The sequence below is a fragment of the Myotis davidii genome, unplaced genomic scaffold (genome assembly GCF_000327345.1).
Source record: "Myotis davidii unplaced genomic scaffold, ASM32734v1 scaffold135, whole genome shotgun sequence".
NCBI lineage: Eukaryota > Metazoa > Chordata > Mammalia > Chiroptera > Vespertilionidae > Myotis > Myotis davidii.
In genome coordinates, this window is record NW_006289813.1 from 7175363 (window position 1) to 7203194 (window position 27832).

General features: G+C 38.3%; 1 protein-coding gene across 4 annotated transcripts in view; it reads left to right on the forward strand.

Moving 5' to 3' along the window:
- The window catches only part of PDE4D (phosphodiesterase 4D), a 1003569-nt gene that overhangs the window by 481761 nt on the left and 493976 nt on the right, over positions 1-27832 (forward strand). The window contains exon 1 of one of the 4 annotated variants that reach the window (XM_006762441.2): positions 23949-25204. The exons of the other annotated variants lie outside the window; for them this stretch is intronic. Within the exon in view, the coding sequence (XP_006762504.1) occupies positions 25158-25204 (47 nt within the window). The 5' untranslated portion in view covers positions 23949-25157. Of the gene's footprint in view, positions 1-23948; positions 25205-27832 lie in introns of those variants that run through there. 4 annotated transcript variants of the gene reach the window in all.

A 27832-nucleotide genomic window follows, 5' to 3' on the forward strand; every position in this document is an offset into this window, starting at 1 on the left:
TCATGTCTTATGGCCTTCTGTATGTCCTCTTTCGAAAAGTGTCTATTTAGGTCCTTTGCCTATTTTTTGATTGGATCGTTTATCTTACTTTTGTTAAGTTGTGTGAGTTCTCTGTAAATTTTGGAGATTAAACCCTTATCTGAAATATCATTGGCAAGTATGTTCTCCCATATAGTAGGCTTTCTTGTTGTTTTGTTGATGGTTTCTTTTGCTGTGCAGAAGCTTTTTATTTTGATGTAGTCCCATTTGTTTATTTTCTTCTTAGTTTCCATAAAGTGGTCTTTTTCTAAGGGGTATTAATATAAGTACAGAATGTTCTTTAAACTTAATGTGTGTTCCATGGTCAGGACAGTTCCATCAGGGCAGACACTAAGAAACAGGCTAGAATTTATTTAAATTATGAAGTTGCCTGGAAATAAGTTTAACTTAGTAGACAGTGTGCTGCAAAATGTTAATGGATAATATTTTCCTTCTTAATAAACTGTAACTTGAATCATTTATTGTTTTTTTTAAGTTGAGACAAAGATTAAGATAATTTGTATTGTGTAGCATTATTAACATCATTGTATGGTTATCTTAATATAATTTAATTTTGATTAACTGATTTATAATTATCTTACAGATTTCATAATTTCTGGCATTCCTTTCTTCCTCTTTCGTTTCTATTTCATCAGTTGCTTGACTCTCCAAAATATGCAACTGAATTTAATATGTTTGTTCAGATGAAATTTTATTGGCATGTGAATCCTGTGACCAAATAAAACTTACAAAGTAGGTATCTCCTTGCTGCTGCTCAGTAGCATTCAGAGAGGAAATGCTCAGTCCCCCAGGGTTTCAGGGTACCTCATTTTCCTGGATTTATTCCTTCTTCCTTGATCACTCCATAGATGTTGCTGTTTTCTCCTCAGCACCTCAAATTTTAGCATTAATATATCTTAAGCTTAGTCTGTGGACTTTTCTGTTCTTATATTTTCTAGATGACCTCATCTAATCACAGGACTTTAAAGTCCTATGTCATTGTCAAATTTCTATCAACCTGGACCTATCCCCTGAATATAGACTTTACTATTCAACGCCTATCTGCCATTTCCACTTGGATGTCTGTACCTAAGCCTAACACATCCAAAACCAAAGCCAAAACCAAAGTCTTGTTCTTTTCCTCAAACCAGCCCTTACTGTGGACTTCCCCATCTCAGGCCAAATGTTGCCTATGACTCTTCTCTGTTTTCTACCTCCCACCATCCCATCCAATCCAATCATTGAATCCAGCCAGCTATCTTTCAAAATATAACCCAGAATTTGACCACCCCCTCCATTGCTGCCAGCTTGGTCCTGGCCACTAATTGCTCTCACCTGGATTGCACAATGCCTTCTGACCAGTGTCCCTCCTCAACCTTTTCCCACTTCAACCTATTCCCACATATCAGCATGGTACTGCAAAGACCTAGGTCATGTCAGGTCACTCCTTTGCTCAGCACCCTCCAGTGATCTCTGATCTTCATCAAAATTAAAGCTCTCATGATAGCCTGCTGTCTGATGGTTCCTGTTACCTAGGTTTCATCTCCTACTACTTCTCCTCTGGTCCAGGAACACTGATTTCTTTCTGTTCCAGCTTTCTAAAAACAATCCTGCATCAGGGGTATATGCTTTCTATTACTTCAGACCAGAACCTGCATCTCCTGGTACCCCCTCTTTTACTTCATCACATCTCTCATTCTTTATTCAAATATCTCCTTAGTCAGGCTTTCCCTGGCCATCCTTTTTAATAATTGCATCCACACCATCCCTGTTCCTGGAACACTTCATCTCCTTTACTTTTAAAATTTTTCTCCCTAGAACTTATTACCATATAAATGTCTACAGATTTCACTTACTCCTTTTGTTTATTTCCAGACCCTCCTCCTCCAAGTAGAATGAAAGCCCTAGTCTATTTCATAGTTCACTGTCTATCCTCAGCCTCTAAAATGGTTCCTAGAAATGGTGGTAGTCAGTAAATATTTGTTGAATGAGTGAGTGAATGAATGAATGATCACTGCCCATCTTTCTCTCCTTAAGAAGTAGCAGGGTACATAAAAATCTAAATTATTAGGTTATCAGACTTGCCCATACTCATATGTAAATGTAATCATCCAACTGGATTTGTTGGGATATGTAAAACAGTTACGCATTTTTAAAGCTTGAACAAACACTGATTTTTTAAAATCTAAAAAAAAATCACTTTCAATCAAGAAATCAGAAATACATTGAATTAATTGTTTCTAGGTCATTAATGAACTTGACTGTGCTGTTGCTCTCAAAGCACTAAATATAGCTGATATTGAACCAAAGGTCCTTTATAATCCTTGAAACTTTCTTGAATTTCTAAAGAAATACTCGGGCTTATGGGAAGAAGTTTTAATGAGACATCATGCTGTTCGGGAGAGAGAAAAAAAATCATAGTTTCTGACCTCAGGGGCAATGATGAAATAATAGAGCAAAAGCTCCAGGGAAATTAGTTTTTAGGAAGTGGAATCCAGTGGCTCATTATACATTCTAAATAGCTTCAGAGTAAGAATGACAGTCTGGCTGATTGGGTTCAGTGATGTGGACAGACTTAGCTGCTATACCATCCAAAGTAGATTGAAAGTCCCCAAGTATCAGTGAGATTTTACAAAGGTATAAGGACTACTGGGCAGCAGCTCCTTCTAGGATGTCATTTAAGTGTGAACAGCAGGTAAGCCAAAGAGACATCAGAATAATTGCAATACTGACATTGTAATCAGTGAAGATATATCATCTTCAATGCGGTCTTGTGCCTATCCTGATTTGTTCAATCCACAGATATTTATGGAACATTTCATGTGTGTCAGTTACTGTGCTGGGGCCATGACTATATGACCCCTGCCCTCCTGAGTTTCTTTCCTAGCAGGGGAGAGAGACATGCTGACAAGTGACATCAGAGTGTAGATTGTGATGAGGGCTAGAAGTGGGGAATGGGACAGTGCTAGTGGTGAGAATGACAGGGGCATTTGTGTTAAAAAAAAAAAAAAGAGTGCTGTGAAAAAGTCACTTTGGAGGTGCTTTGAAAAAGTCACTTTGAGGTGCAATACTAAAGCCATGAAGTATCTGAGTAAGCTATGTATGAGAATCTGCCGTAGGACATGCAGATTTGAGGTCTGGGTCCCACTTATTCCCACTAAGAGATCGTGGACCCCTAGCACTTGTTTTCTCCCAATGCTTTGTTTTTCTCCACTGACTCCCCACTCCCTGTCATTATCAAGTATCTCCAACTTGGAAATAAAAACAACACATTTGAATTCCTCTCTCCAGCCTTACCAGCTTCATTTTCTCACCACTAAACACCTTCCTCATCCCTGCTTCCCCTTGCTGGATTTTGTTTCGCTGAGGTGTTTAAATGGGTCTCTGAGACATAGGTCCATCAAAAAGCCTAATGGACAAAGGTGCAAAGTTTTAATTCAGCAGAACCACTTACTTCAGGTACCCGTGTGTTTTTACACTAAATTATAGGCCAGCGCATCTAAAATGTAATGGCTATGTTATTATGTTATTTATACAATATCTCACAACAGGTAAGATTTGAGAAGAGATTAAACTGTTCTGGACTAAAATGAGGCTTTTGATGAAAGGATGCTAAAGTTAAGACCTGTCAAGTTAGAGCCAGGTATTGGTGCATGACACAGTGTAGACATAGAATGGATTATTGTAATAAAGAAATAATAATACATGTATAACTGAGTTAATAATAAAGAAATAATAAAGTGATTGGTTTTTCAGTGTTTACTCTCCAAGCCTGTGGGCATAAAGTAGATTGCATTAAAATGAATTTTCCATATCTCTAGATGTACACTCTTCAGCCATGTAAAGGGTTTAACACTCCTCATAGTGGTTTGTGGTTCTGGCTAAGGGTCTCTCTTGAGTTGTTGACTTGGGCTTCAGTCATCTCAAGGCTACACTGCTTTTAAGGTCACTCGATAGTTGGCAGGCTTCCATTCCTAGCTGTGTGAGCCTCTCCGTAGGGCTGCTCATAATATGGTGGCTTACATCCTCGGACTGGGAGATCAGAGAGAAAGAGCCATTTCCAGACACACAGAAGCCACCGTCTTTTATAATCTAACCTCAAAAGTGACATCCCATTATCTTTTGCTGGATGATCAGCCCTGGTACCTTGTGGGAGCAGAAACTTCACAAAGATGCGAATACCAAGAGGAGGGCGGTTGGGGGCTATTTTGCAGCCTAGTGACTGTTCTCCTTCAAGAAGCCTACTCCTCTCCCATGTAAGCCCATGGCTTCAAGCAAATGCTTTCTGAATCTCAGCTTCGGCCAAGCAGCTGAAATAGAGCAAATATGACTCAGAACTAGGAGGTCATTTCATTTAGACTAGCGTTGATCCTCTTCTATGCAATTAATTGGTTCTTGTACCTTATCCAAGGACATACATTCACTCTTCCCTATAACATTTTTTCTTATTTTGCTTTAAATGCTATTTTTAAGTCACTTGTGTTTAGGGGTTGTTGTAATTTAAATGTCAGCAGACACAGTATGTAGCAAATAAATACGTGATAGTTTTTCCTGCCCCTTTCTACAGAAGCATGGGCTGTGTGAACTAAGTGTGACTTTAAATAGGGCTGTAGGAGGAATTAGAAATAGTGGCATGGCTACAGAAACCCCATATTAAAATCTGTCCTTGCCAGCATTCTGGGATTCCACATGGCAGTGTTTCTTTTAGGTTAATCAAGAAATTGTTTAAAAGATATTGGAGGGAAAGTACACTTTTTAAGAAGAAGGAAGTTTATATTTCAAAGGAGGGAATATGTATGGCCATTATAATAACAAATAGGGGAATGCATGTGTGAATTTTTATGCACTCATGGTTTTATTGAGCAAAGGTACAGAGATTTATTTTCCTTTATTAATTGTTCATACAGAAATAAACCCTGCTGTGCAGGAAACAAGGCAATCCTTCATGCTGTCTCCTGCTAGTGACAGAATTTATTTTACTAAAACCTTCACATTGGCTTCTTATTGTCCCAATGATGTCTCTTGGATTAGTTCGGTCAAACCCTTTAGTGTGACCAATGGGTACAGTTTGTTAGAAGCACGTGGGTAGCTTGCCTCTTCATTGTTTCTGCATTTTGGTTGCTTTTATCCTGCCATCTTAAATGTTTTATACCCCAAATTATAGTACGCCCACTATATGCAAGGTTTCTCCTCCTACCCGCCCTGTCCTGCCTCCTCCAGGGACAGCTCATTTTATTCCCAAGAAAGATATTATGGCCCTTCCCTCCGTGCTCGCTTGCTTACATTTCTCTGCTCTTTTTTCTCCCTCCTCCTGGCATGCTGGTTTAATCAATTTTACCAAATGACTTTCCTGGCAGCTGTAAAAAGAAAACTCAGAGCGGATTAATAGCAATCGAATACTGTGCTTTTTGTCATTTCTCTAAAATGTATAGACATGGTTGGTCATTGGGTTGATTTTTAATGATCTAAATGGTCAGATGTCTCGGCGCTGCACTGCAGCAGCCTGATAACAAATAGGAAAGAGGAGGGGTTTGGGCGCTGGGCGTTCACTCCGTGCTGGATGAATAATCCCCAAACCACCAGCTGAGGAGACAATATAAGCTATCAGCCTTTGGCAAATTATATATTTGCATTTTTAAGCAAAGACACCTGGCTCTCTTAATTTTGCATATAGAGAAACGAAAGATGTTTTGGATGAAGGTTTAGAAAGTCATTGATAGAGTGAGGAATCAAACTGCAGCCTATTTCTATGCTTCTCTGTTTACATAAGCAGGACCTCAGTAAAGTGCCTCTCAGTATCCCCAGATAGCGTTTTGGCAACTATCCTTAGATGGGGAAAAACATGGGTTATTTTTTATCTAAAAGGTGGTAGAACTCCCAAAGGTATATGAAATCAATAAACTATAAACAAGTCACTTGTTTTTTCTTCTCTGTAAGAAAGAAGTAGGCATGGGGGTAAAAAGTGATAAATAGGGGGGTGGGAACAGTGAAGCTAGCAGTACTTCTCTGGAAGTTTAAATGGGGAGAAGCAAGCCAACTATTTAGCAGAAGGTCTGGCACTTGCTAGTTACCATCTTGATCATTATACCCCATCTGCTGTCTCTAAAATCATACCCCACTCCCAAGCAGTCATTTCTGGTCATGTCTTTTTTTAAAATATATTTTTATTGATTTCAGAGAGGAAGGGAGAGGGGGAGAGCGATAGAAGCATCAATGATAAGAGAGAATCATTGATTGGCTGCCTCTTTGCATGCCCCATTGGGGATCGAACCCACAACCTACGTATGTGCCCTTACCAGAAGTCAAACCATGACTTCCTGGTTCATAGGTCGAGGCTCACCCACTGAGCCATGCCAGCTGGGCTCTGATCATGTCTTAAATCCACAGAACGAGGCTGTTCCCATGGTGTAGCAGGCAAAGTAGGTTTTGGAGTCCAGTCACAGCTCAACCACTTATATCTAGAACCCTGAGCAACAACCACCTCCTCGAGATTCTTCAGGTTCCTCATCTGTACAACGGGAGATATCAATACTCACTTCATAGGGTTATTGTATGTATTAAAAGGAAGAATTCGGTATAAAACCCAATACATTAAATCTTCCCCAGAAGAAAGACTCCAAAAATATTCACTTTATTTTATTTACCCTTTTTCATTTGTTTTCAATGTGTTATTGGATGTTTCTAAATGTCCTGTGGAAGGAAACTAATTAATATCTTATGCTAATGATTCAATCAATACATTCTTTTGAGAAGCTCAGCTCTTTTTACATAGCTAGAGATATGTAGAATATAATGTTTACTCCAGGTTGATCTGGGGCTCACACTGATAAAAGAAGTTTTATATATGTTTGCTGTCTTATATAGTTTTGTTCTCCTTGAAAAAGAAGGTATTATTTCACTTTAAAATGTTGGCTTTTAGTTATAAAGTAGCCAATTTGGGCTGAATTTCCACTGGGTTAGTTCCATTGTCAGACAGCTCACTAATCCATGACACTTTGTTCTAGATGGTGTGACCAAAGAGCTCAATCCCACCACTGGTCAAAGTGACCCAGAGATGCTCTCTTCAGATGATATCAGGAGCATGGTCTTTGACACCATCTTACCTTTCTCCACCCCATAGTGCAAGAAAATTAAATTCTAATTGAAAAACTGTGACCCAGGAGTTGTAGCAACAGGCATTTAAAAACCCTTATCTGACAACTCTTGGCTTATAATGACAGTTACATGTTAAGTTTTAGAAACAAATTATCAAAATATAAAAGCTGTAAATCAAAATATAAAATACGATATACATAGGGTTAGAAAGTTGATAATAACCAATTATAGCATAGTCCAATAATTTTTTAATGAATAGGAAAAAAAGAATAAACTTTTGCATTATTAAACACATGAAAACATCAATTCACCTAAAAATTTTATACATCTATCTCATTATCTTTTTTTAAAATATATTTTTATTGATTTCAGAGGGGAAGGGAGAGGGAGCGAGAGATAGAAACATCAAGATAAGAGAGAATCATTGATTGGCTGCCTCCTGCATGCCCTACACTGGGGATCAAGCCCACATCCCTGGCATATGCCCTGACCGGGAATCAAACCATGACCTCCTGGTTCAAAGGTCAGTGTCAACCACTGAGTCACACTGGCCGGGCTATCTCATTATCTTTACACATAAACTATTTTGATCATTTGTTAGTCAATATGCATTTTTAAGCATCTTCATCTCTATTATACATTTGTGGGCTCAGAAGTTCCTAGGGAAGAAGAAAGGTTCCTCTCTCTAAGAACTCAGCATCTGGTAAGAGAGATGGAAATAGGATTTTTAAAAAAATCATAAACAATGCCAAAATGAATATCTTCATGTGTGTGTGTGTGTGTGTGTGTGCACACTCACTTTTATAGGATAGACTTCTGCAAATCAAATAGCATATGTGTTTTACATTTTAAGAAGTCTGCTAAATTGTACTCCAAGACAGTCTTTCCCAGCCTCAGTGTCCACCAACTGTAGAGGGGTGTACCTGTTTCCCATCCCCTTTCATTCATCATTGGACATTTTTAGTCTTTATTTCTTACCAATGTGATAGGCAAAATAGTCCATTGTCATTTTAACTTATTTCTTTGGTTACCAATGAGATTGAACATCTTTTCAAATAACTATTGGCTATTTGTAGTTCTCCTTCTGTGATACTTATTTGCATCGATTTCTCATTTTTTCTTTTTTGTTGTTGTATTTTTGGTCTTATTTTAATTAATTTAGAGACTCTTATTAAGTCAAATGATATAAAAATCACACCATGGCCATGGTTATAGCCCACTCTGCCAACTTATTTTGCATTAGTAATTGTTGGAGCAGCCTATATTATTCAGCCTCTTCATATTTCTACACCGCTTCCCTTATTCCCTAATAGCATTTCCACTATTGTCAGCAGGTTAGATGACAAACATTTGAAGAGGGCAAAGAAAACAAATACATGTGCCACATGGTTAACCTATACCTTGTAATATTATCCAAAATAAATCTAAGAAATATGTATCATTGTTGTTTTCCAAATGATATTTTCAGATTCAGTGAAGGTTGGGAAATGAGTCCACAGTAAATGAAGTGGTAAGAGACCTCAGGGATACCGAAATCCTATGCCCCTCCACCAAACCATGCTTTCTTCAGAAAAAATGCTATTAATTTCTGAGAAGATGTAATACAAAAATGCCAACATTGAGGCTTATGCGTATCAATCTCAAGCTTCGGTGGGGACTAAAGGAGGGAGGATGAATGTAATGACAAAAGGGATAAAGTAATTCCTGGGTTGACTTGGGAAAAAAACGTTAAAAATAAAAAAAAGACAATCTCAAAAGTACTGAAGATACAATGCCTGTATCAGTGAGTAGGAGCATGCAGAGGGAGGAAAAAGAGACAGCCCAAGCACTGTATAAATCTGACCCCAATGTTTGTCAACTATCGAAGAAAGAACATCAAAAGAGCAACAACAACAACATGGACTGGGGAACAGTTAAGATTAATGGTCCCTCATTGTGGGATGCCATTCAGACAGTGGAGTTATAAAAAAAGCAGAGTTTCACATTGCAGCTCTCCCAGTAGCAAGTGTATTCAAGTACAAGAGACTTGCCTTTGTGGGAAGAGGATTAGTTATACTCGGCCTGTTTATCCAAAAGCAAAGATGTGGTAGTAAGATTACTAGAAGTATCTTCTTGGAGTATAAGGGATAATTATGATAGCTTAAGCTACCAGCTTTCAGTAATCCATCTGGTACTTTACAAATTAGCTCATCATTCTGCTGTTCTTATGAACGTGTTAGTCTGCAAACATATCATTGTCATAAATTAGTCACCTAGTGTTTCTCTGAGTGATTTAATATAAGCACACTCACATCATAATATGGAATGGCAAAATGGGTCCTTGTTTGATCCTCTAAATGGAATTCAGCATAAAATGGTGTGCTTTTCATGGGGTTTTTGGCATGCAAACCTCTTCTGTTTCCTAAGATTAGCATGTTATCATTGCCCTGAATGTTGACAGTATCATGTAATATGAGAAATCTCTGGTTTCTCTAGGAACTCCACGGGAAATCCAAGCCTACTGCTAAATGATGGACTTTCCAATTGAACATAGCTTTTGTTTGTTTTTATTTACATTTGTTATAACAGGTGTCATCACAAATGTTGATTCAGTTTAGTAATAAGTCATTGCAATTTTGAGAATTAGGTTAAACATCTGATTTTAAAGTGGTTTTGTGGCAGATGAACTCACCCACCAGCTATTCAATAAAGAAAAAAAACGTGAGAAAACATACGCTTTCCTGTCTGTCTAGCTTGATTACATATTGGGAAGTGCCCATGTTTGGGTTGTAATAAATATTTCATGGTGATGTCATTTGGAGCTCCCAACGCAATGGCTTACTATGAACAAATAAGGAAAATTTATTGTCTTATAAAATGAAGTTTCAAAGTAGACTGTTCCAGGGGTGTTTATTCAGAGGCTGACACAGCACCTATGTTTTGTGTTGCCATCTTAGCACATTGTCCTTTCAGAGGGACTCCCCTCATTATCACAAGATGATGACCTGAGCCAGGCACAAAGTCCAAAGGCAGGAAATGAGCCCTTTCTTTCATTTGCTTCTCTTTTCATGAAACCCTTCTTCCAGACATCATCTCAGCCAACTTCCCTTTATATCTCGTTGGCTAGATATATCTCATTGGTCTTAAGACATAAACGAATTACTGGCCAGCAAATGGGATTAGACTGTTCAGGATTTACCCCTGAGCTGGGTATGGTGTCACTATCTCCAAGTACTTAGCAGCTTCAAAAAAAAAAATAGATTTCTGCAAAAATAATTGGGTATCTGCCATTTAGGTAGAAAGGAGAGTGGATTACCAACAATGATAAAGGGACCATGATGTTAATCCGATCATGACCAATGTTAAAACCAAAGGTTCAACAGAGGCAGTGAAATACCATAGAAGCTGCATCCCACAGCAGGGTGCCAGTCCTGAATTCCAGTGTTCAAAACAGGTGGCCATGAATCAGGTTCATAACTTTTGAGCCCTTCACACAGATGCCTTTAACTCAGATGGAGACTACAAAAGAGTTCAGAGGGAAAAGGAAGGTTAGTTTACAAAAAGGTGTTTTGTTTTGCTTTTTGTTTTTATGAAAGAGAACTGGGTAGTGCTGTGAGTCCTAGTGTACCCTCCCTCAAAGGGGGCTGCACTAATCTCATTTACATCAAGCCAAGAGACAGAGGCTGCCCTGGTGGGATACTTTTTCTCATGAACCAGATGTACACCACAGAGTGAGAGAGCTTGCCTAGAGCCATCGTATGTCCTTCCCAAAGGGACATCTGGAAAAAACACTTGGACTCCAGCAAGAGTTTGCAGAGATTTGGCCACTAGGAAACCAGGGGCTTGCTGGGGGGCTGATGAACCAGCAGCACTTTGAAAACACAGCGCTGCCTGAGTCATAGGAGCTGCAGCCAGGGATCCCAGCAGGGATGCAGCCGATGAACCTACAAAAGTGCCCAAGAGACAGAGGAAACTTTCAACATCTGCCAGGAGCACAAAATGCCATCTTATGACAATGCCAATCCAAGGGGGAGAAATCCCTGGTTCATAATCTCCCTCCAGGCTCTCCAAGTCATACTCAGTCCCAACAGCTGGCAAGTCAGGACAGCAAGGGAGGGGAATTGTAAACCCTAACCCCCCGCTTTGCCCACTGATCCCATTGAAAGCAGCTAGTCTTTTGGGGGCCCAGCTGGGAGCAGGGAGAAGATGTGAGTTAAATCTAGTTTGGGGTTTGGGAGTATAGTTTGGATCGGACATTCTAATTTATGAATGGAATCTGTTGATAGCTTAAAGTAAATGTGAAGCTCTCTATTGCCTAAAAGTGCTCAGAAAAGTCACAAGACTTTCTCCATAAGTAAAATTGAACAGGGTAGTAAGAAACCAAAATAAAATGGGTTTAAAATACATATCACATGTCCTAGTTTTCAGTGGCTTTAATACCATATTGATACCCTTTTACAAATATTTTTAAAGCATCCTGACAGTACCACATCACATTTGTATCTCTCCTTGCATATTTCTCCTTTCTCTCTCTAAAAATTGAGAGGAAAAGCAAGGGAAATTATTAATACCTTCCAGCAAATGTTCAGATCTTTTATTATTAGTATATTTTGACTTTTTATTTTTTTATTTTTTAGATTTTTTTTTATTAGTTAAGGTATTACAAATGTGTATATTTTGACTTTTTAAAGAGAGAAGATAGGAGAGGCAGAGAGAGAGAAAGATGGATGTGAGAGTGGCACATCAGTCGGCTGCCCTTGCACTCCGCTAAGGGGAATTGAGCTCACACCTGCAACCAACTAAGCCACACTGATGTGGGCACATGTTCTGATCTTAAAAACACCTATGCTCCAATAGAAGACTCTCAAAGTAGGTCTGCATTCAAGGTGTAGGAAGCAATGGGTCGTTACGGAAACGATGGGAATTGGGAAAGTCAGTATTAATAGTAGTGCTCGTCAGTCCCATGCCACTGTCTTTCCCGTTCCCTTGTCATCCTTTCTTCATCCCTTCATGCCTTCGGACACCTTGGGACTGAGGGTTTAGGACTGTCATCTGCTCATTACAGCCACCACCAAGGAGGAGAGGCCCCCAGGGATTTGGGGCTGCATCAGTTGCTTGACTCTTCTCTTTCCAGAAGAAAAATATTTAATCCCCAACAGGACACATGGCAACCTCATCTCCAGCAGCCTGTGTCTCTAATGAGCGGGTAATTACTGGGAAGAAGGAGAAAGGGGGGAAGTTTATGATATTCATTAACTTTGTTCCTGCTTCCTGTATAATTTCCATTCTTTTAAAAATGAGGTGAGTGTTGCAAAAAATCAAGGAAACCTGTGAGGCTGACAACACAATGCTCATCCACATGCTCCCTGCTTTTCCCTAATTTTTTTTTTGATCCCTGTCCCATCACCAATTTAAAGAGGAAGGGCAATGAGAAAAGAGGAGAAATCCTAAAAGTAAATTTACTGTTTGGTCAGCTTTGTTACTTTATTTTGGGGAAAATTTTGAAGTCCTTTGTATCTTCATCCATTTTACATACCTTGAAACTTAGAACAACAGATGAAATCATGTTATATTCCACACTGGATTCTTTCCCACTTATAACGTGATTTCTGTATAGAAAAGTATAAGACAAATAGCTAGGCCAGAGAATTTCATAGTAACATTTTTCTGTCTCATCCAGCTTGGGACATGTGTTATTTATGTTTTTTTCCATTTGTATCTATTAAGTGATCTGTAGGTCTATAGTATTGGTTATAGGGATGTGCCAATTATAAAGAGAGGCAGGCTATTTGATAGTTGCTAGTGCTCAGCATTATGGATTCATCCCCACATCCAAACATTAAAAACATCAGAGCCGAGGGTATTAAAACCTAAGTGAAGGAGAGGGTATCTGTCTGTAATAGGCAACTAGGATTTAATAATAGCCTGTCTTTATTTTTGCACTCCAATAAAAGGAATTTTTTACTTAATTATATCAACATGAATTTAAAACTATCATTCTAAAGTATCGAATTCTGGTTTTAATGCATTTTAATACTTTTAAATGTTTGAAAGATTATTTTTAAATAATCATATGAATACCCTTTTATTCCTTCTTAAAAAAGGAATTATGTCTTTTGAGGACTTAATTCTCTTACTCCATAAACCTAATAAAAATCACAGTATTTCCCCACCTTTCTTAATCTCTCTCTAAAACAAATTAATATTCAGTGAAGAAAGTGATGGAAGGAGCTTGAGAAAAATAAGAAGCTAATATTTTGACTGGAAGTGTAATAGACATCAGTCAGAGAAAAAAGAGTGCTCTCCTAGAACCTCTGGCTGTGGATGTACATGTTGGTACATTGTCAGCTCGTGTGTGTGTGTGTGTGTGTGTGTGTGTGTGTGTATTTAAGCCTCTTGATGGAGCAATCATTAACTCAATGGCCTGCTAATTCACTGTGGCTACTCAATATTATAATGTAGGATTAATTTTAAGTTGCTTTCTTTGTGGAGGGAAGGAAAAGATTTATGATAGCAAAAAAATATTCTTATATGATGACTTATCTAGTCAAGATTTTGACTGCAATAAATGTACTCACATGCACTTCTGTATATAAAAAAAAGAGGAATAGAGTTACTGTAAAGATACAGAAATTCACAGAAATGGGTTATAACTGAGCCTTGTTGGATTTGTAAAGCTTGAAAATTGAAGCAAATACTCAATCTAATCATCCATTCCTGTTTGTCTCTGTGTTTGTACTCTTGGCTAACTTCTCTCTGTAATTGCCAGATTTTATTTAGCTATCAGTTTTTACTTGACCCAAAATGGCAACTTGGTCCCCCAAATCTATATGACTTTTTGGGTTAAGCCCACATGGAACTGATTAGAGTCTCTGTTTTTCTTGTGACCATTCACATTCCAAAGATGGAATAGTAATGTTTCTACCCAGTGGGTGAATCAGGTGGCAGTGGGTCAAGGTTTTATGAAGTTAGGATGTAAGGAAGGCAAGCTCCATAGAAGGAATTGTAGGCAAACATAAATAATTACATTTGATATAGTGATTTATTTATTTGTTTTTATTTATGATAGTCATGACTCAACAACTATTTCAATGGGCGTTTACCACGCACTGGACACTATTCTAAGTACTTGGGATTCAGCAGGGACAGAACAGACCAAAAGTTCCAGTGCCCCTATGGAGTTTACATTCTAAGGATAGTCTTTAACCATCTGTTTCAGAGATAACTGGGTTTGGGGGGGGCAAGGAGTAGAGATGTCTCCACATAGTAAATACAAAATGTTGAAATACATGTGTATGTAATATCTATATTATAAATATATATAATTTGCAAATATCATATTTCCTTTCACTTAATTCTGTTAACTGTCAGGGGTGTATGAGTGTGTATGAGTATGTACTGGAAGTAAGGGGACATGTCTTTGGATTTTAAAAAGCATCTGATTTTTTTACTTTGATGCAGCCTCTTCTAACTTTCTATTAAAATGACTATGAAAATACACCCCTGCCCCAATCACAATTTAAAAAGCACTAAAACCCAGGACTTAATGGTGATTCATTGCTATAATATTTATCAATAAATTAGGTATTTTAGTATTTCTACTTCCAAAAATATTAAAAGTGGCATTTAGCAAGAATTTTAAATTATCTCAATTATAAAATGTATTGTGTTTCATTATGTGATAATTGTTTTTCCTGTAAATGCATATATTTATTATTTAAAATAATATTTAAGCTTAGGCAGTAGGATCCAAAATGACTTGTTGTCCTGACAGATGTGGCTCAGTTGGTTAGAGTGTTGTCCTGTGCACCAGAGTGTCACAGGTTCAATTCTCCTTCAGGGCATATACCCATCTGGCGAGTTTGATCTCTGGTTGGGGCACGTAGGTGAGGCAACTTATAGATGTTTATCTCTCACATCAATCTTTTTCTTTCTCTCTCTCTTCCTCTCTTTCCAGAATCAATGAAAAACATATCTTTTTTTTTAATGACTTGTTATATTAGTTAAATATCCTCTCTCCCTTTCCTCTCTTTCCAGAATCAATGAAAAACATATTTTTTTTTAATGACTTGTTATATTAGTTAAATCATGAAAATTTCCAACAAAGCATATGTTGGTTTTAGGTGATCAAAATAGGTATTTAATAAGTATCTTTCTCACTTTTCAATTGGTGGCTGTATCCTTGGTTATATGAATAAGTACCAGCACCTTGCTGAAACATGATGCAGCTCCCTGATGCTTAGCAATTGAAACCATGGCTTCATGAAGAGCTCCTCTTATTTCTGTTTTAAATGTGCTGAACAACACACTTTCAGATTTTGCTAGAACTTGGAAGAAGTGGGAAGTCATCCCTGTCAACATGGTCATCAGTTAACATTTACTGAGTGTCAACATTGTTGTTTGGTGTTATAAATACACAGAGGAAAATGCTGTTCCTTCCATAGGGATAAGTTTTTCTGTAAGGGTCGGAGAGAGGATTTGAACTTGAATGTTCTTCTGCTGGGAGGTAGGGGTAGGGGTATGTAGTCATCTTGTGTCTTATTCTACATAATGAAATGGTAACTATAATATACATTCATATGCAAAAAGTATACACAAATTTGGTATTCTTTGGGGGAAATTTTTTCTTACGTATTGCCTTGTTGGCTTTAGGTGAAAAAGTCATATCGCCCAGTATATCCAAGTGTCTATATCTTCTATTTCCTAAGATAGAACATATTTATACAACAATATAAAAAATATGCTTTAAAAATATGTAGAGGTATTTGTATATGTAAGTATATTTATACAAAAGCAATAATTGGCATAGAAGGACAAAATGTTTTCATTTGACAAGTAAGAGACAAAAGTTATCCAGCCTCACAAAAGAATGGGACACTTTACTAAAATATCTGAACTTATAATTAATATTCATATAAATTAGGAGGATGGGGGTGGGTGGGAAGAGATCAACTAAAGAATTCATATGCATATATGCATAATACATGGACACAGACAATAGGTCTAGGGTGGAGGGTAAGAGTGGGCTAGAAGGGGTCAATGGGGAAAAAAAAGGGGACATATGTAATACTTTCAATAATAAAGATTTTTTTTAAAAGATCACCTTTCAGCCCTAGCTGGGTTGGCTCAGTGGATAGAGCATCAGCCTGCGGACTGAAGGGTCCCAGGTTTGATTCCGGTCAAGGACACATGCCCAGGCTGAGGCGTGCAGGAGGCAGCCAAAAAATAATTCTCTCTCATCATTGATGTTTCTATCTCTCTCTCCCTCTTCCCTCCTCTCTGAAATCAATAAAAATATATTTAAAAAATAATAAAAGATTGCCTTTCATTTCATATATAAATCTAGAGGAGTTTTAATTTTATTTTATCTACTTTATTTTGGAGGCAATCATTGATATTAGCTGTTGGTTATAGCAAAATGTGATGGTGACAGAAAGATGTACCTTAGCTTAGGTTCTGAAGTTTGGTTCTAAAGTTTGGTCCTTGGACCAGCAGCAGCAGCACCGCAATGGGGCTTTATAAGAAATGCAAAATCTTGGGTATATTCTGGACCCACTGAATCAGAAATTTTAGGGATGATCTGAACAACCAGTGTTTTAGCAAGCCCTCCACATGATTGGGTTACATGGTGAAGTTTGAGAGCCACTGGGTTAGATAATCAGATACTTCTTAAGGTAGTTTCTTATTTACCCTCTTGTGTTTATAATGAGTTTGTTTCAGCTCTTCTTGTTATTGTTTCTTTCCTTGTAATTTCTTTTTGTTTATCTTTTTTCCCCTAACTTTTTAGGTGTACACTTAAATGTACTCTCTATTCTTTTCTAAAATAATGATTTAAGTCTTTAAATTTTCATGAATTACTGCTTTTGCTGTATTCCTACAGGTTTTCAAATATGGTGTCTGTATTATTCATTTATAAATATATTTTTTAATTTTTCATTATATCTTCTTTGACCCTTTTTCATAATTTTTTCTTTAATTTCCTAATATAGGGCATTTTATCTTTCTGTTACTTCATTAGAAGTGTTGAGAGAATGTGATTTGTATATTTCTGTAAAATGTAGAGATTTACTTTATATTACTTTTTGTAAGTACTCCATTTGTCCTTTAGAAGAATGTAAAATTTCTAATTATTGGATTCATTCTAGAGATGTCCAATAAGTCAAGCTTGTTGTGTTGTTCTAATTCATATTTGCCTATAGTTGGTTTTTGTTGGTGGTGGTGTTTGCATGATTTGTCTTGTTTCTTGTTTGAGAATGATATATTGAACTCTTCCTCCTCCACATACACATCTTATGATGATAATTTGAGCTCTTCTTTCTGCAATTCTGGCAATATTTGCTTCTTTTTATTTTTTTATTTTTTGAGGCATGTAAGTTTTGAAGTTGTAGCAATTTATGCTGCACTGAACCTTTTTATCATCATGTGGTGCTATGGCCTTAATAATTCTGTGGTCAGATAAATTCTTTTGTCTAAAATGAATATAGCTATTCCAGCTATCTTTTGCTTATTGATTTCCTGCAATTCTTTTTCCATATGTAAAAGTAAATTAATTTTTATTTAGTCCCATTTGTTTATTTTTTCCCCTTTGTTTCTGTTGCCCTAGGCATTGTAACAATGAAAATTCTGCTACCTGAAATGTCTGATATTTTGCTGCCTCTGTTTTCTTCTAGGATTTTTATGGTTTCGGGACTTACATTTAAGTCTTTCATGCATTTTTAGTTTACCTTTGTGTATGGTGTAATTTGGTGGTCTAGTGTCATTTGTTTGCATGTACCTGTCCAATTATCTCAAGAGCAATTATTGAGGAAGCTGTCTTTACCTCATTGCATTCTCTTGCCTCCTTTGTCAAATATTAATTGAGCATAATGCTTTGGGTAGACTTCTGGGTTCTCTGTTCTGCTTCATTGATCTATATGCCTGCTCTTGTGCCAGTACCAGGCTGTTTTAATTAGAGTGGCTTTGTAATATATTTGTATATCCTGGATTGTGATCCCTCCACCTTTGTTCTTCTTTCTTAACATTTTTGCAGCTATTCGGGGTCAAAATAAAAAGCTTCTGCACAGCAAGAGAAACCAGGATCAAAATGATAAGGGAACCCCACTGTATGGGAGAACATATTTGTCAATGATATATCTGATAAGGAGTTAATTTTCAATGTATACAAAGTACTCATACAGCTCAACAAAAGGAAGATAAACAACCCTATTAAAAAGTGGGCAGAGGACTTGAATAGACACTTCTCCATAAAGGACATACAAATGACCAAGAGACATATGAAAAAAAATGATCAATATCACTAATTATCAGAGAGATGCAAATCAAAATGACAGTCCTAACTGGTTAGGCTCAATGGATAGAGCATTGGGCCACAGACTGAAGAGTCCTAGGTTTGATTCTGATCAGGGGCATGTACCTTAGTTGTGGGTTTGATCCCCAGTAGGGGGCATGCAGGAGGCAGTTCATTGACTCTCATCGATGTTTCTAACTCTCTATCCCTCTCCCTTCTTCTCTGTAAAATCAATAAAAATATATTTTAAAAAAATAAAATAACAATGAGGTACCACCTCACACTTGCCAGAATGGCTATCATCAATAAATCAACAAACAAAAAGTGTTGGCTAGGATGTGGATAAAAAGGTACTGTAGTACATTGCTGGTGGGAATGCAGATTGACACAACCACTATGGAAAACAGTGTGAAGTCTCCTCAAAAAATTAAAATGGAACTGCCATTTGACCCAGTGATCCTATTTCTAGGAATATATCCTAAGAAGCCAGAAACACCAATCAGAAAGAATATATGCACCCCTATATTCATAGCAGCATTATTTACAATAGCTAAGTCCTGAAAACAGCAAAAAAGCCCATCAGTCTATGAATGGCTAGTATTACCTCATGAAATATTATGCAGCTGTAAAAAAGAGGGATCTTTTCCCTTTAAAACAGCATGTAGGGACCTGGAAAGTATTATGTTAAGTGAAAGAAGCCAGTCAGAGAAAGACAAGTATCATATGATCTCACTTATATGTGGAATTTAATAAACACAATAAACTGATGAACAAAATAGGACCAGAGACATTGAAGCATGCAGCAGAGAAATGCATTTCAGAGGAGGCGGGAAGAGACTAATTTACCCTTTAAAACAGCATGGAGGGACCTGGAAAGTATTATGTTAAGTGAAAGAAGCCAGTCAGAGAAAGACAAGTATCATATGATCTCACTTATATGTGGAATTTAATAAACACAATAAACTGATGAACAAAATAGGACCAGAGACATTGAAGCATGCAGCAGAGAAATGCATTTCAGAGGAGGCGGGAAGAGACTAACCAATGAACTTGTATGCATATGGACAGACAATAGTGCGGGGAAGGCCTGCGGAGAGGGTGGTAATGGAGTGAAGGGGGTCGTGGTGGGGAGAAGGGAACATCTGTAATACTTTCAACAATAAAGATAAATTTTAAAAATGTAAATTAAAATTTATTTTAAAAATTAAAAAACAAAAACATAAAAGTGAAACTCTGGGAATCAATGACGTATGTTATTACACCCTCTATAACAGATAAGTGATAAGAGTTTAGGAAACACCCAAGTTCAGAGGCTAGGGTGTGTCTTCATTGTGCTACTATGCTTGGATTAGCATAAAGATATAACCTAATCATCTGTATTTGACTCATTGTGAAGGAAGCCTGTAAACTGAAAGGGTTTGAAGAGAATGAGTCTTGAAACTGACTATCCAAAGATAAGAATTTGCTTAGAAAGTGTTAACTTCTTATACCTACAGTTATGTTTTTGTAAACATTTTCTTAAGAACCAGGCACCCTTTTTTCAAAGCGAACCTTGAAATAAAACAGGTAAAAGCAGAGGGGCTCTGAAATGAAACTTGGGTACCTGGCCTTTCCTTTGTCCTGCAGTTGTCCTATGACAACTTCGCAAAACCAGAGGGTTCCCAGGAACTTAGTTTGAAAACCATCACCCTTACAAGCATAACCTACTAGCAATGGCAGAAAAGGACTTTAATTACTGGAAAAGGGCATGGGGACTAGATAATACTTCTCATTCTGAGTGCACTAACATAAATGATCTTTCATTGAAATGTTGATTAGAGTGTTACTGTTTGCTCTGAGCTTGTACTTTTCACTTTATCAATACATTGGTATTCTGGTGTGGTTTTTAATTTTTTTCTAATGTCAGTCTCATATGAGGATGGTTAAGACTTTTAAAAAGATCAAAACACAGTCTTGTGCCAGTGGAGCTGAGGCTCTCTCACAAAGTATGTGCCACCTGTGGTTCTCTGCAAATAATTAGCACTCCTTTATTTTTCGAAATGATAGCCCTGGGATCAGCCATAAGTACTCTTTCATCCCTAATATTTCTTAGAAATTTCCTGAAAGGATGATGAACTTTTTCTAGGAAGAAACAGAAGTGTATTACCAGTGGTCGGCAAACTCATTAGTCAACACAGCCAAATATCAACAGTACAAACGATTGAAATTTCTTTTGAGAGCCAAATTTTTTAAACTTAAACTGTATAGGTAGGTACATTGTTATTAACTTAATTAGGGTACTCCTAAGGCTTAGGAAGAGCCACACTCAAGGGGCCAAAGAGCCGCATGTGGCTCCCGAGCCGCAGTTTGCCGACCACAGCCCTAGACCATCAACATTTTTCATCTGTAAGCTTAAGTTACAAACCTATTAATTCTGATCAGATGTTGTTTCTTGAAGACCACACATTTGTAAAATACGAAGTCTGGTGAAGCATCAGTTTGTAAAATAGTGGCCATAACTCTGAAGACCCTGCTTCTAGTATGTGTCAAATGAAAGTGCCTTGTGTTTTTAAAATACTCAGTTTAGAATTGTTTATTAATGCATAGGTTCCCTGAACTGTGGAATAAATTAAGTTTTTCTTTTTTATCCCTTCAGCAGAAATTTGGCTTTTCTACTATTTATCATAGTTTCTCAGTTGTGTGTCCTTTCATTCTAATTTGTTATACCTTACTCTAGATCAGGATTGGAGACCTTTTTTTTTTCTTTTTGCCAAGGGCCATTTGGTTATTTATAACATCATTCGCAGGCCATACAAAATTATCAACTTAAAAGCTGATAAAAATTTAATTAACTCACTCCTAATGCATTGGCAGGGCCAGACCAAATGATTTCGAGGGCCTTATATGGCCTATGCATGGGGGGTTTCCAACCCCTGCTCTAGATAGTCACATATATAAAAATAGAAATAAGAAGACCAAAAAATGTTCACTTTAAAAATATTCAGTTGAAATTTCCTCTTGGTTTAAATATATTTTAATTTATATCTCCCTTAGTAATCTAATGACCGAATCATTTGTGTTTTATTTATAAAGGGCTTTGCTTATATCATTGCCCACAAATGGAAACATAGCTTTCAAGTACTAGATGTTGAACTGTGTGGTAATTGAGAAATAGTCAGAGATATTCTTGGTGTCACATCACCATGGGTATCACATTGGCATATAAAGAGAGAGGAGTAGAATAGGCTAAAAATATTAAAAAAAATTCAAATTAATGATGTCTCTCATATGAGAAAATGAATTTCTCCATAATCTATATATATAAAAGGCTAATATGCAAAGTGTCCCCTTGGGAGTTCGACCGGGAGACTGGGAGTTTGATTGCTCGCTATGATGGGTGCTGACTACCAGGGGGCAGTGCAGAACATGGCAGGTGACCAATGGTAGCGGCAGGGCGTTGCGGGAGCTAGGGAAGGAGGAGACGAGGAGACAGAGAGGCAGGGAACCTGATTGGCCCTGATTTCTGGCCAGGCTTAGGGACCCTACTCATGCACGAATTTCATGCACTGGGCCTCTAGTTTTTTTTTTTTATATAAAGTATAAGAACTAAGTATTGGTTTTGAAATAGGTTAACGTCATTATCATGTTGTCGTCATCATCATCATTATCTTCATCAAGGAATACTAACCTATGAAACAATCTGAATTCTCTTCTAGATCTACTGCTAACATGATGCGTGATGATGAACAAATACTATCCTTTTAGAGATTCATTTCCAAAATTGTCAACCTTTCTTTAGCGTGATTCTGTGAGGCTAAATTAAGATAATACCTGTAAAGATAATTTTTTAGAAATCACAGCACTAATGCAAGGTGGTGGTATTCTGGAGGGACTATAATATAGCGGTAATGCATGCAGGCTCTGGAGCCAGACTTTCTTTGTTCAAATAATGACCCTTATTGGACATTTGACCTTGGATAAGCTACTTAATCCCCCTATGTCTGAAATTTCTTCATCTGTAAAACAGGGCTAATAACAATCCTTACATAATAGTGTTGTTGTGAGAATTAAATAAAATAATGTAAAGCACTTAGTACAGGACCCAAGACATTTGGGGTGTTCCTTGCCCTTAATAATAATATTTAAACATCTAACCTAATATCAGGTTTTGGACTACTCTATGATGCTTGATTCAAAGCACTCAAAGCTGTTAAACACAATTCAGACCAAAGTTTTCTGATTCAGATCGCAAATGCACTTAGGGGAGATATTTATCCCCTGTAGAAAGAGGCTACATGCATCCCAACATATATACTCAGCTTCCTTCTAAGCTGTGGTACCATCTTCCTGAACCTCCAAGTTCCAACTGCTTTTAAAGGAATCACTCAATTCTTCCTCCTCCAGAAATACTTCCATCAGTATCATTATTTGATGAAAATGAAACCTCCCCAAACCATGGCAGTTTTCAAGACTAAAATTCCTTGTACCTGGTTTTGAATTTATGATAAATCTACCCCCACCCTACCGCCACCTCTGGGTAATATTTTCTATGACGACAGGGCCTCACTGGGGAAATCCTAACTGAAGATAATAGCATGGCATATTAAATGTTGCCAGTATCCCATTTAATATTAAGCAGTTGCACCGCAGGCTGTTTAAACACCTAAGTTTAACGCGATACATTAATATTAAGTGCACTGCTACGGTATAAAGTCCATTTACCTACTGGTCTCCAACAAACACCATTTATATGCCAACCTACTATTACCAGAGTTTACTATTTTATTCTTGCTCCAAAATGGCATCAACAATGAAGGGGTGCTTTCAGGGGATTGCTGAACAGAATTTTTGCAACAAAGGGGCAAGCTTGAGGAGAAGCAAAATGTCAACAGCAGGCATGACAAGGCTTTATGGCAGCACTCCTCCGAGCCACACGCCCCTCCTCAAACAAGCAGCTTTACAGCAGGCGCAATTGCAACTCAAGTGTAACTGACTTCCGCACAACTGGCTTCCACAGGATTTCCTGTCCAAAAATTACCTTGTGGTCATCTGGAGCTAAATGCAAACCATTAAGTTAGTAAGATATCCCCAGCCCAATCTATTTGTTTAAAAAAAAAAAAAAGGACTCAAAGTGACCAAACCCTGACCCTGTCATATGCCAGTTCTCTCTGAGTTCTTTTATTCCCTTTCTGTTCATTGGGCAAGAAAGGAAAAACAAAAACAAAAACGCTCCCCGCCTCTCTAATATCTATTTGGTCAAGGTGTAGCATGTCTGTGAGCTTATTTACTCTGTGTGTGTGTGTGCGCGTGTGCGTGTGCGTGCGTGCGTGTGTGTGTGTGTGTGTGTGTGTGTGTGTTACTGCTTTGCTTGTTTTGCCTGGTAATTACTTACTTAAAATCTGCGTTTTCAGGACCAGCCGTGCCTTTAACCCCTTTGGCTCGCTGGCTCCTCCAGGGAGGCGAGCAAGGCAGGCGTGCTGCAGTGTCTGGGAACCCACCTAGAGGGCCCCCTTGACGCCAGCACACCCCCTGTCAGGTCGCGCTCCACTCCGCAGCGGGCAGGGCTGCTGCAGAGTTAATGCTCTGTACCTCCCGCGTGTCCTGAGCTGCTCGGCCGGCGGCGCAGCCCAGGGCGGACACGGACACGGCGGCTGCGAGGACTCCAGAGGTTCTGCTGGAAATTCCGCGGCGCTGGGGGACCCCAGCAGGAGCCTGTTGCCATTGTGTTTTAAAAGCATGCAAGGTCTGTATGGCTTGGGCATGAGGATCTTTCAGAAGATGTCAGAGCATCCGAGTAAATGACACCTACTGGGGCATTGCGTTGGGGGTAAAGACCGAGAGAGAAAGAAAGACCGCGGGGAGGAAATTCTTAGAGAACGTCTGTCTGACTCGCGGCTGTGAAATTCATTTTCTTTCCAAGGCAAAATCTGAGAAGCCCGCACATGGTCTTTGATAACAACAAATTAAAGGGGTTTCTGCCGTGAAAGCATCAATAGCTTAGTCATTTTACGTCAAGAGAGCAGGCAGCCTTATTATGGGGTTAGGCATCTGAAATGAATTTCCTCATGACAGCACCTTCTGAAGTCATGATGATAGGTAATTCCGTCCTGCAAAGCAGAAATTGCTCCCTACCTTCCTACTTTTGCAGTTGAAAACCGGCAGTTCTGAGATTTTGGGGGAAGAAGTTGGCTTTGGTTATACATGGTGTCTGGCCCCTTTGCCCAGGTCTTTGTCCGACTCATCTCAGAAGGCAGCACTGCGTTAAAGTGACCACACAGGAATATGTGCCTCAGAAAGAAGAAAAAGCAATATTCATTTCTAAAGGACAGCATGGCAAAGCAACCTGAAGTTTTCCATTTCCCTTCTAACACTTCTTTAACAAGGATAACCAGAAACTGTCTTTTGACTCCCCCTTTCCCACATTCCAGAGTCCTTCCTACGAGGATGCATTAATTTACACTCTAGGCGCTTGGATTTTTTACCAGGACAATATTTGCCACCATTTAGGATAAACGATTGAACTGGTTATTTTAGTGTTTTGACTAATGAGTGGAACCTAAATGGATGGACCCATACCGGCAGTGCTCTGTGATGTTTCTTTCTTCAGATCCTGGAAGGGCTTTTGTTGTTGCTATTTGTTTTTTTGGGGGGAGGGGTGCCTTTTTTTTTTGAATTCAGTACTTGTTGCAATAATTGCCCATGATAGCTGCTCAAACAGGAGAGTTGGAATTCATCTGTGAAAATCACTACATGTAGCATATGAGACCAGGAAAATCTTGATGAGAGAAGACCTGCAAATATGATGCACGTGAATAATTTCCCCTTTAGAAGACATTCCTGGATCTGGTGAGTAATCAATATACCCCCTTCAGTTCGTACCACTCAAAATTATAAAATTCCATGGCAAGTGCCAGAGGCAGATTTGTCTTGAACAAGAATATTGGTATCAAGTGAGGGTGAGATGTAAAACATTAAGACCAAATGTTGTCTGAGAAAGTAATGGTTATGCAATAACAATTTAGTTGTTAATATCAAAGCATCCCCCAAATGAAAAGTCAAGTATGAGGACATTTGCAATTGCTAACATTTCATGAAGGGGTGAAAAAAGCACAACAACTTTGAGAATGGCAACTATTTAACTAATAACTAAAAGAAAAAGGGAGGTTTGGGATTTGTTTTTTGATTTTTTGTTTTCTTTTATTTGAAAATTCCCTGGGGAAGGACACATGTATTTCTGACATCTAATATCAATTTGCCTGTCCTTAGGTCTTTCTGAATTTCTAAAAGAAATTAAGAAAAAACTTAGAATGCTGACTGAGTTTTAAAATAATACTAAGATGTGTTGGTGCCTCACATTAAGGAATATTTTAACTATTCAAGAAATGTTTCTACCAGGAAGAACTAATTAAATAGGATTCCAACACATGAATCATGAAGTGTACAGACTCTCATGGAACTTGTATAGTGCGTTGATTTTGCTCATGTATTAAGGTTCAATGTAATGTATTAAGGTTCCTGGACATGTGACATCACATACCATTTGTTATTAGGGTTTATGACTAAATGTGTGTAGGAATTAATTGCTGAAGGTATTATAAGAGCAGAGCTCATTATTTAAAATTGCTTGTTTTTACCAGACCTTTAGGGTTGGCTGGGTCCCATCTCTCATAGCAGAAACTTTGTGAATGCATGATAAAGGCACATTTTAAGGTTTTCATGGCTACTAACATGGTTTGTTTGGGATCCTGCAATCTGTCTGATTTTGAAAGTATATTTCCCAAGTAAATTATTTGGCTGGCCTCCGGATAAGTAATAGATATGAAAATACAGGTTTCAGAGGGTTTCCAGTTGCCTTCATGACAGTGTCTCAAATGAAAGATTTCTGATCTCTTAAGGCTCCACCAAAATCACTTGCTGGTTTGTTACAGACATTTAAAGCTTGTTTGCTGAAAATCAGTACCAGAGAGGGGTGAGTGACATCCTCCTTCACTCTGGGCAGGTGCTCACATTCTGTCAACACCAGATACATCCCAGATCGAAGCTGTGGCGTATCTTCTTTCTCTGCTGTCCAGAGCCACCATCCCCACTCTCCACTGTGCTGGGGAGGGAGTCTGGGTGACATGCCTGCAAACACCAGTGGCCCACATCCAAGTGCATCACCAGAGTTCCCCACTCAGGGGGAGGCTTGGTGCCAGTGCCTTGCTGGTCCTGACGGTGGGGGTCAGGCCTCAGCAGTAAGGTTTATGTCATTCTTACAAATACATTCACATAAATAGTCTTTCACCCTAAGATAAAAAGGTCCCGGAAACAGGCCCTAGGACATGGTAGGCATTGATCAAGTATTTATTTTTTTCCCTTCTATTCCTTAGGCCTGAGTCAGGGTTAATTTTGTAGCTATTAAGATTTATTTTGGGGGGGCGGGGATTACCATTCTCATTTCTCTAAAGTGTACCTTGCTATAAAGCAACAGTTTTTGTTCTGGGCAAGCTCTGTTGTTTGGGCCCATTTGTTTATTTGTCAATCGGTAGGATGCATGTACTCTTTGAATGCCTACCATGATAGCCATCTTTTATGTTGTTGCATTTACCTCACCTCGACTTTTGACTGGAAAGAAATGAGCCCTTCGACTTTGTAGTTTTTGAAAGAATGTAAATGTGCTTATTCATGCTTCTCTAGATCTGAAATATGAATGTCTGAAAGCTGTAGAGAGGAGTTGCGAGTCCTGGTGGTTTTCTTTTGTGCCTGAAGCTAGGAAACCCTTCATGCATTTCACTGCATGGTGTGCCAATTTGTTACTGTTGTAACCAATCTGAGCCAACGTGGGGTGTGAGTGCTCCCCGTGTATCTATTCTTACCTGGGCCCCTTTGAAAGATCCTTTCATAAGACATTGAACTGGAAGAAGGTGGTGGTTTTTTCCAGGTGACCTAATTAATGTTGTGCATGGTTCTCAACTTCTCCAATTGTTGTTTTTCTCTTATTTATAACCTCACCTTTCAACTGCAGTCATAGATCCTAGGTGTTTGTTGACAAAAAATCCTCCTTCCCCTTTCTTTCCCTTTGTCCTACTGTAAGAGTCCCTCTTGGATTAGATTCCATGCTCATGAATTATCATGATAAGGAGAAAGATTTGCCAAGCTGTTCTCATTTTCATCTCCAAAGACTCGCTTTTCCTCATTCTTACATGGAGGTCTTTTTTTTTTTTCCAACAAAGGTGCAGATCAGAAGTTGGCAAGAGACCAATCAAGGCTAGGGAAGGATAGACATTTTAAAAGAGATCTGTGCTTTGGTTTTATGAGCTCTAGCTCGTCTCAATGAAGGCAACCCTTCGGATAGGCAGAACACAGAGATGCATGCTCTTCTTCTGTTCTGCTCTTTGAGAGGCAAGGAGAAGGGGAAATTGAGATACAGGGGATACAGAGGAATCTTCAAAAGTTTATCAGAGGTAATGGTTCCAATAGAAGCTTATGTACAAA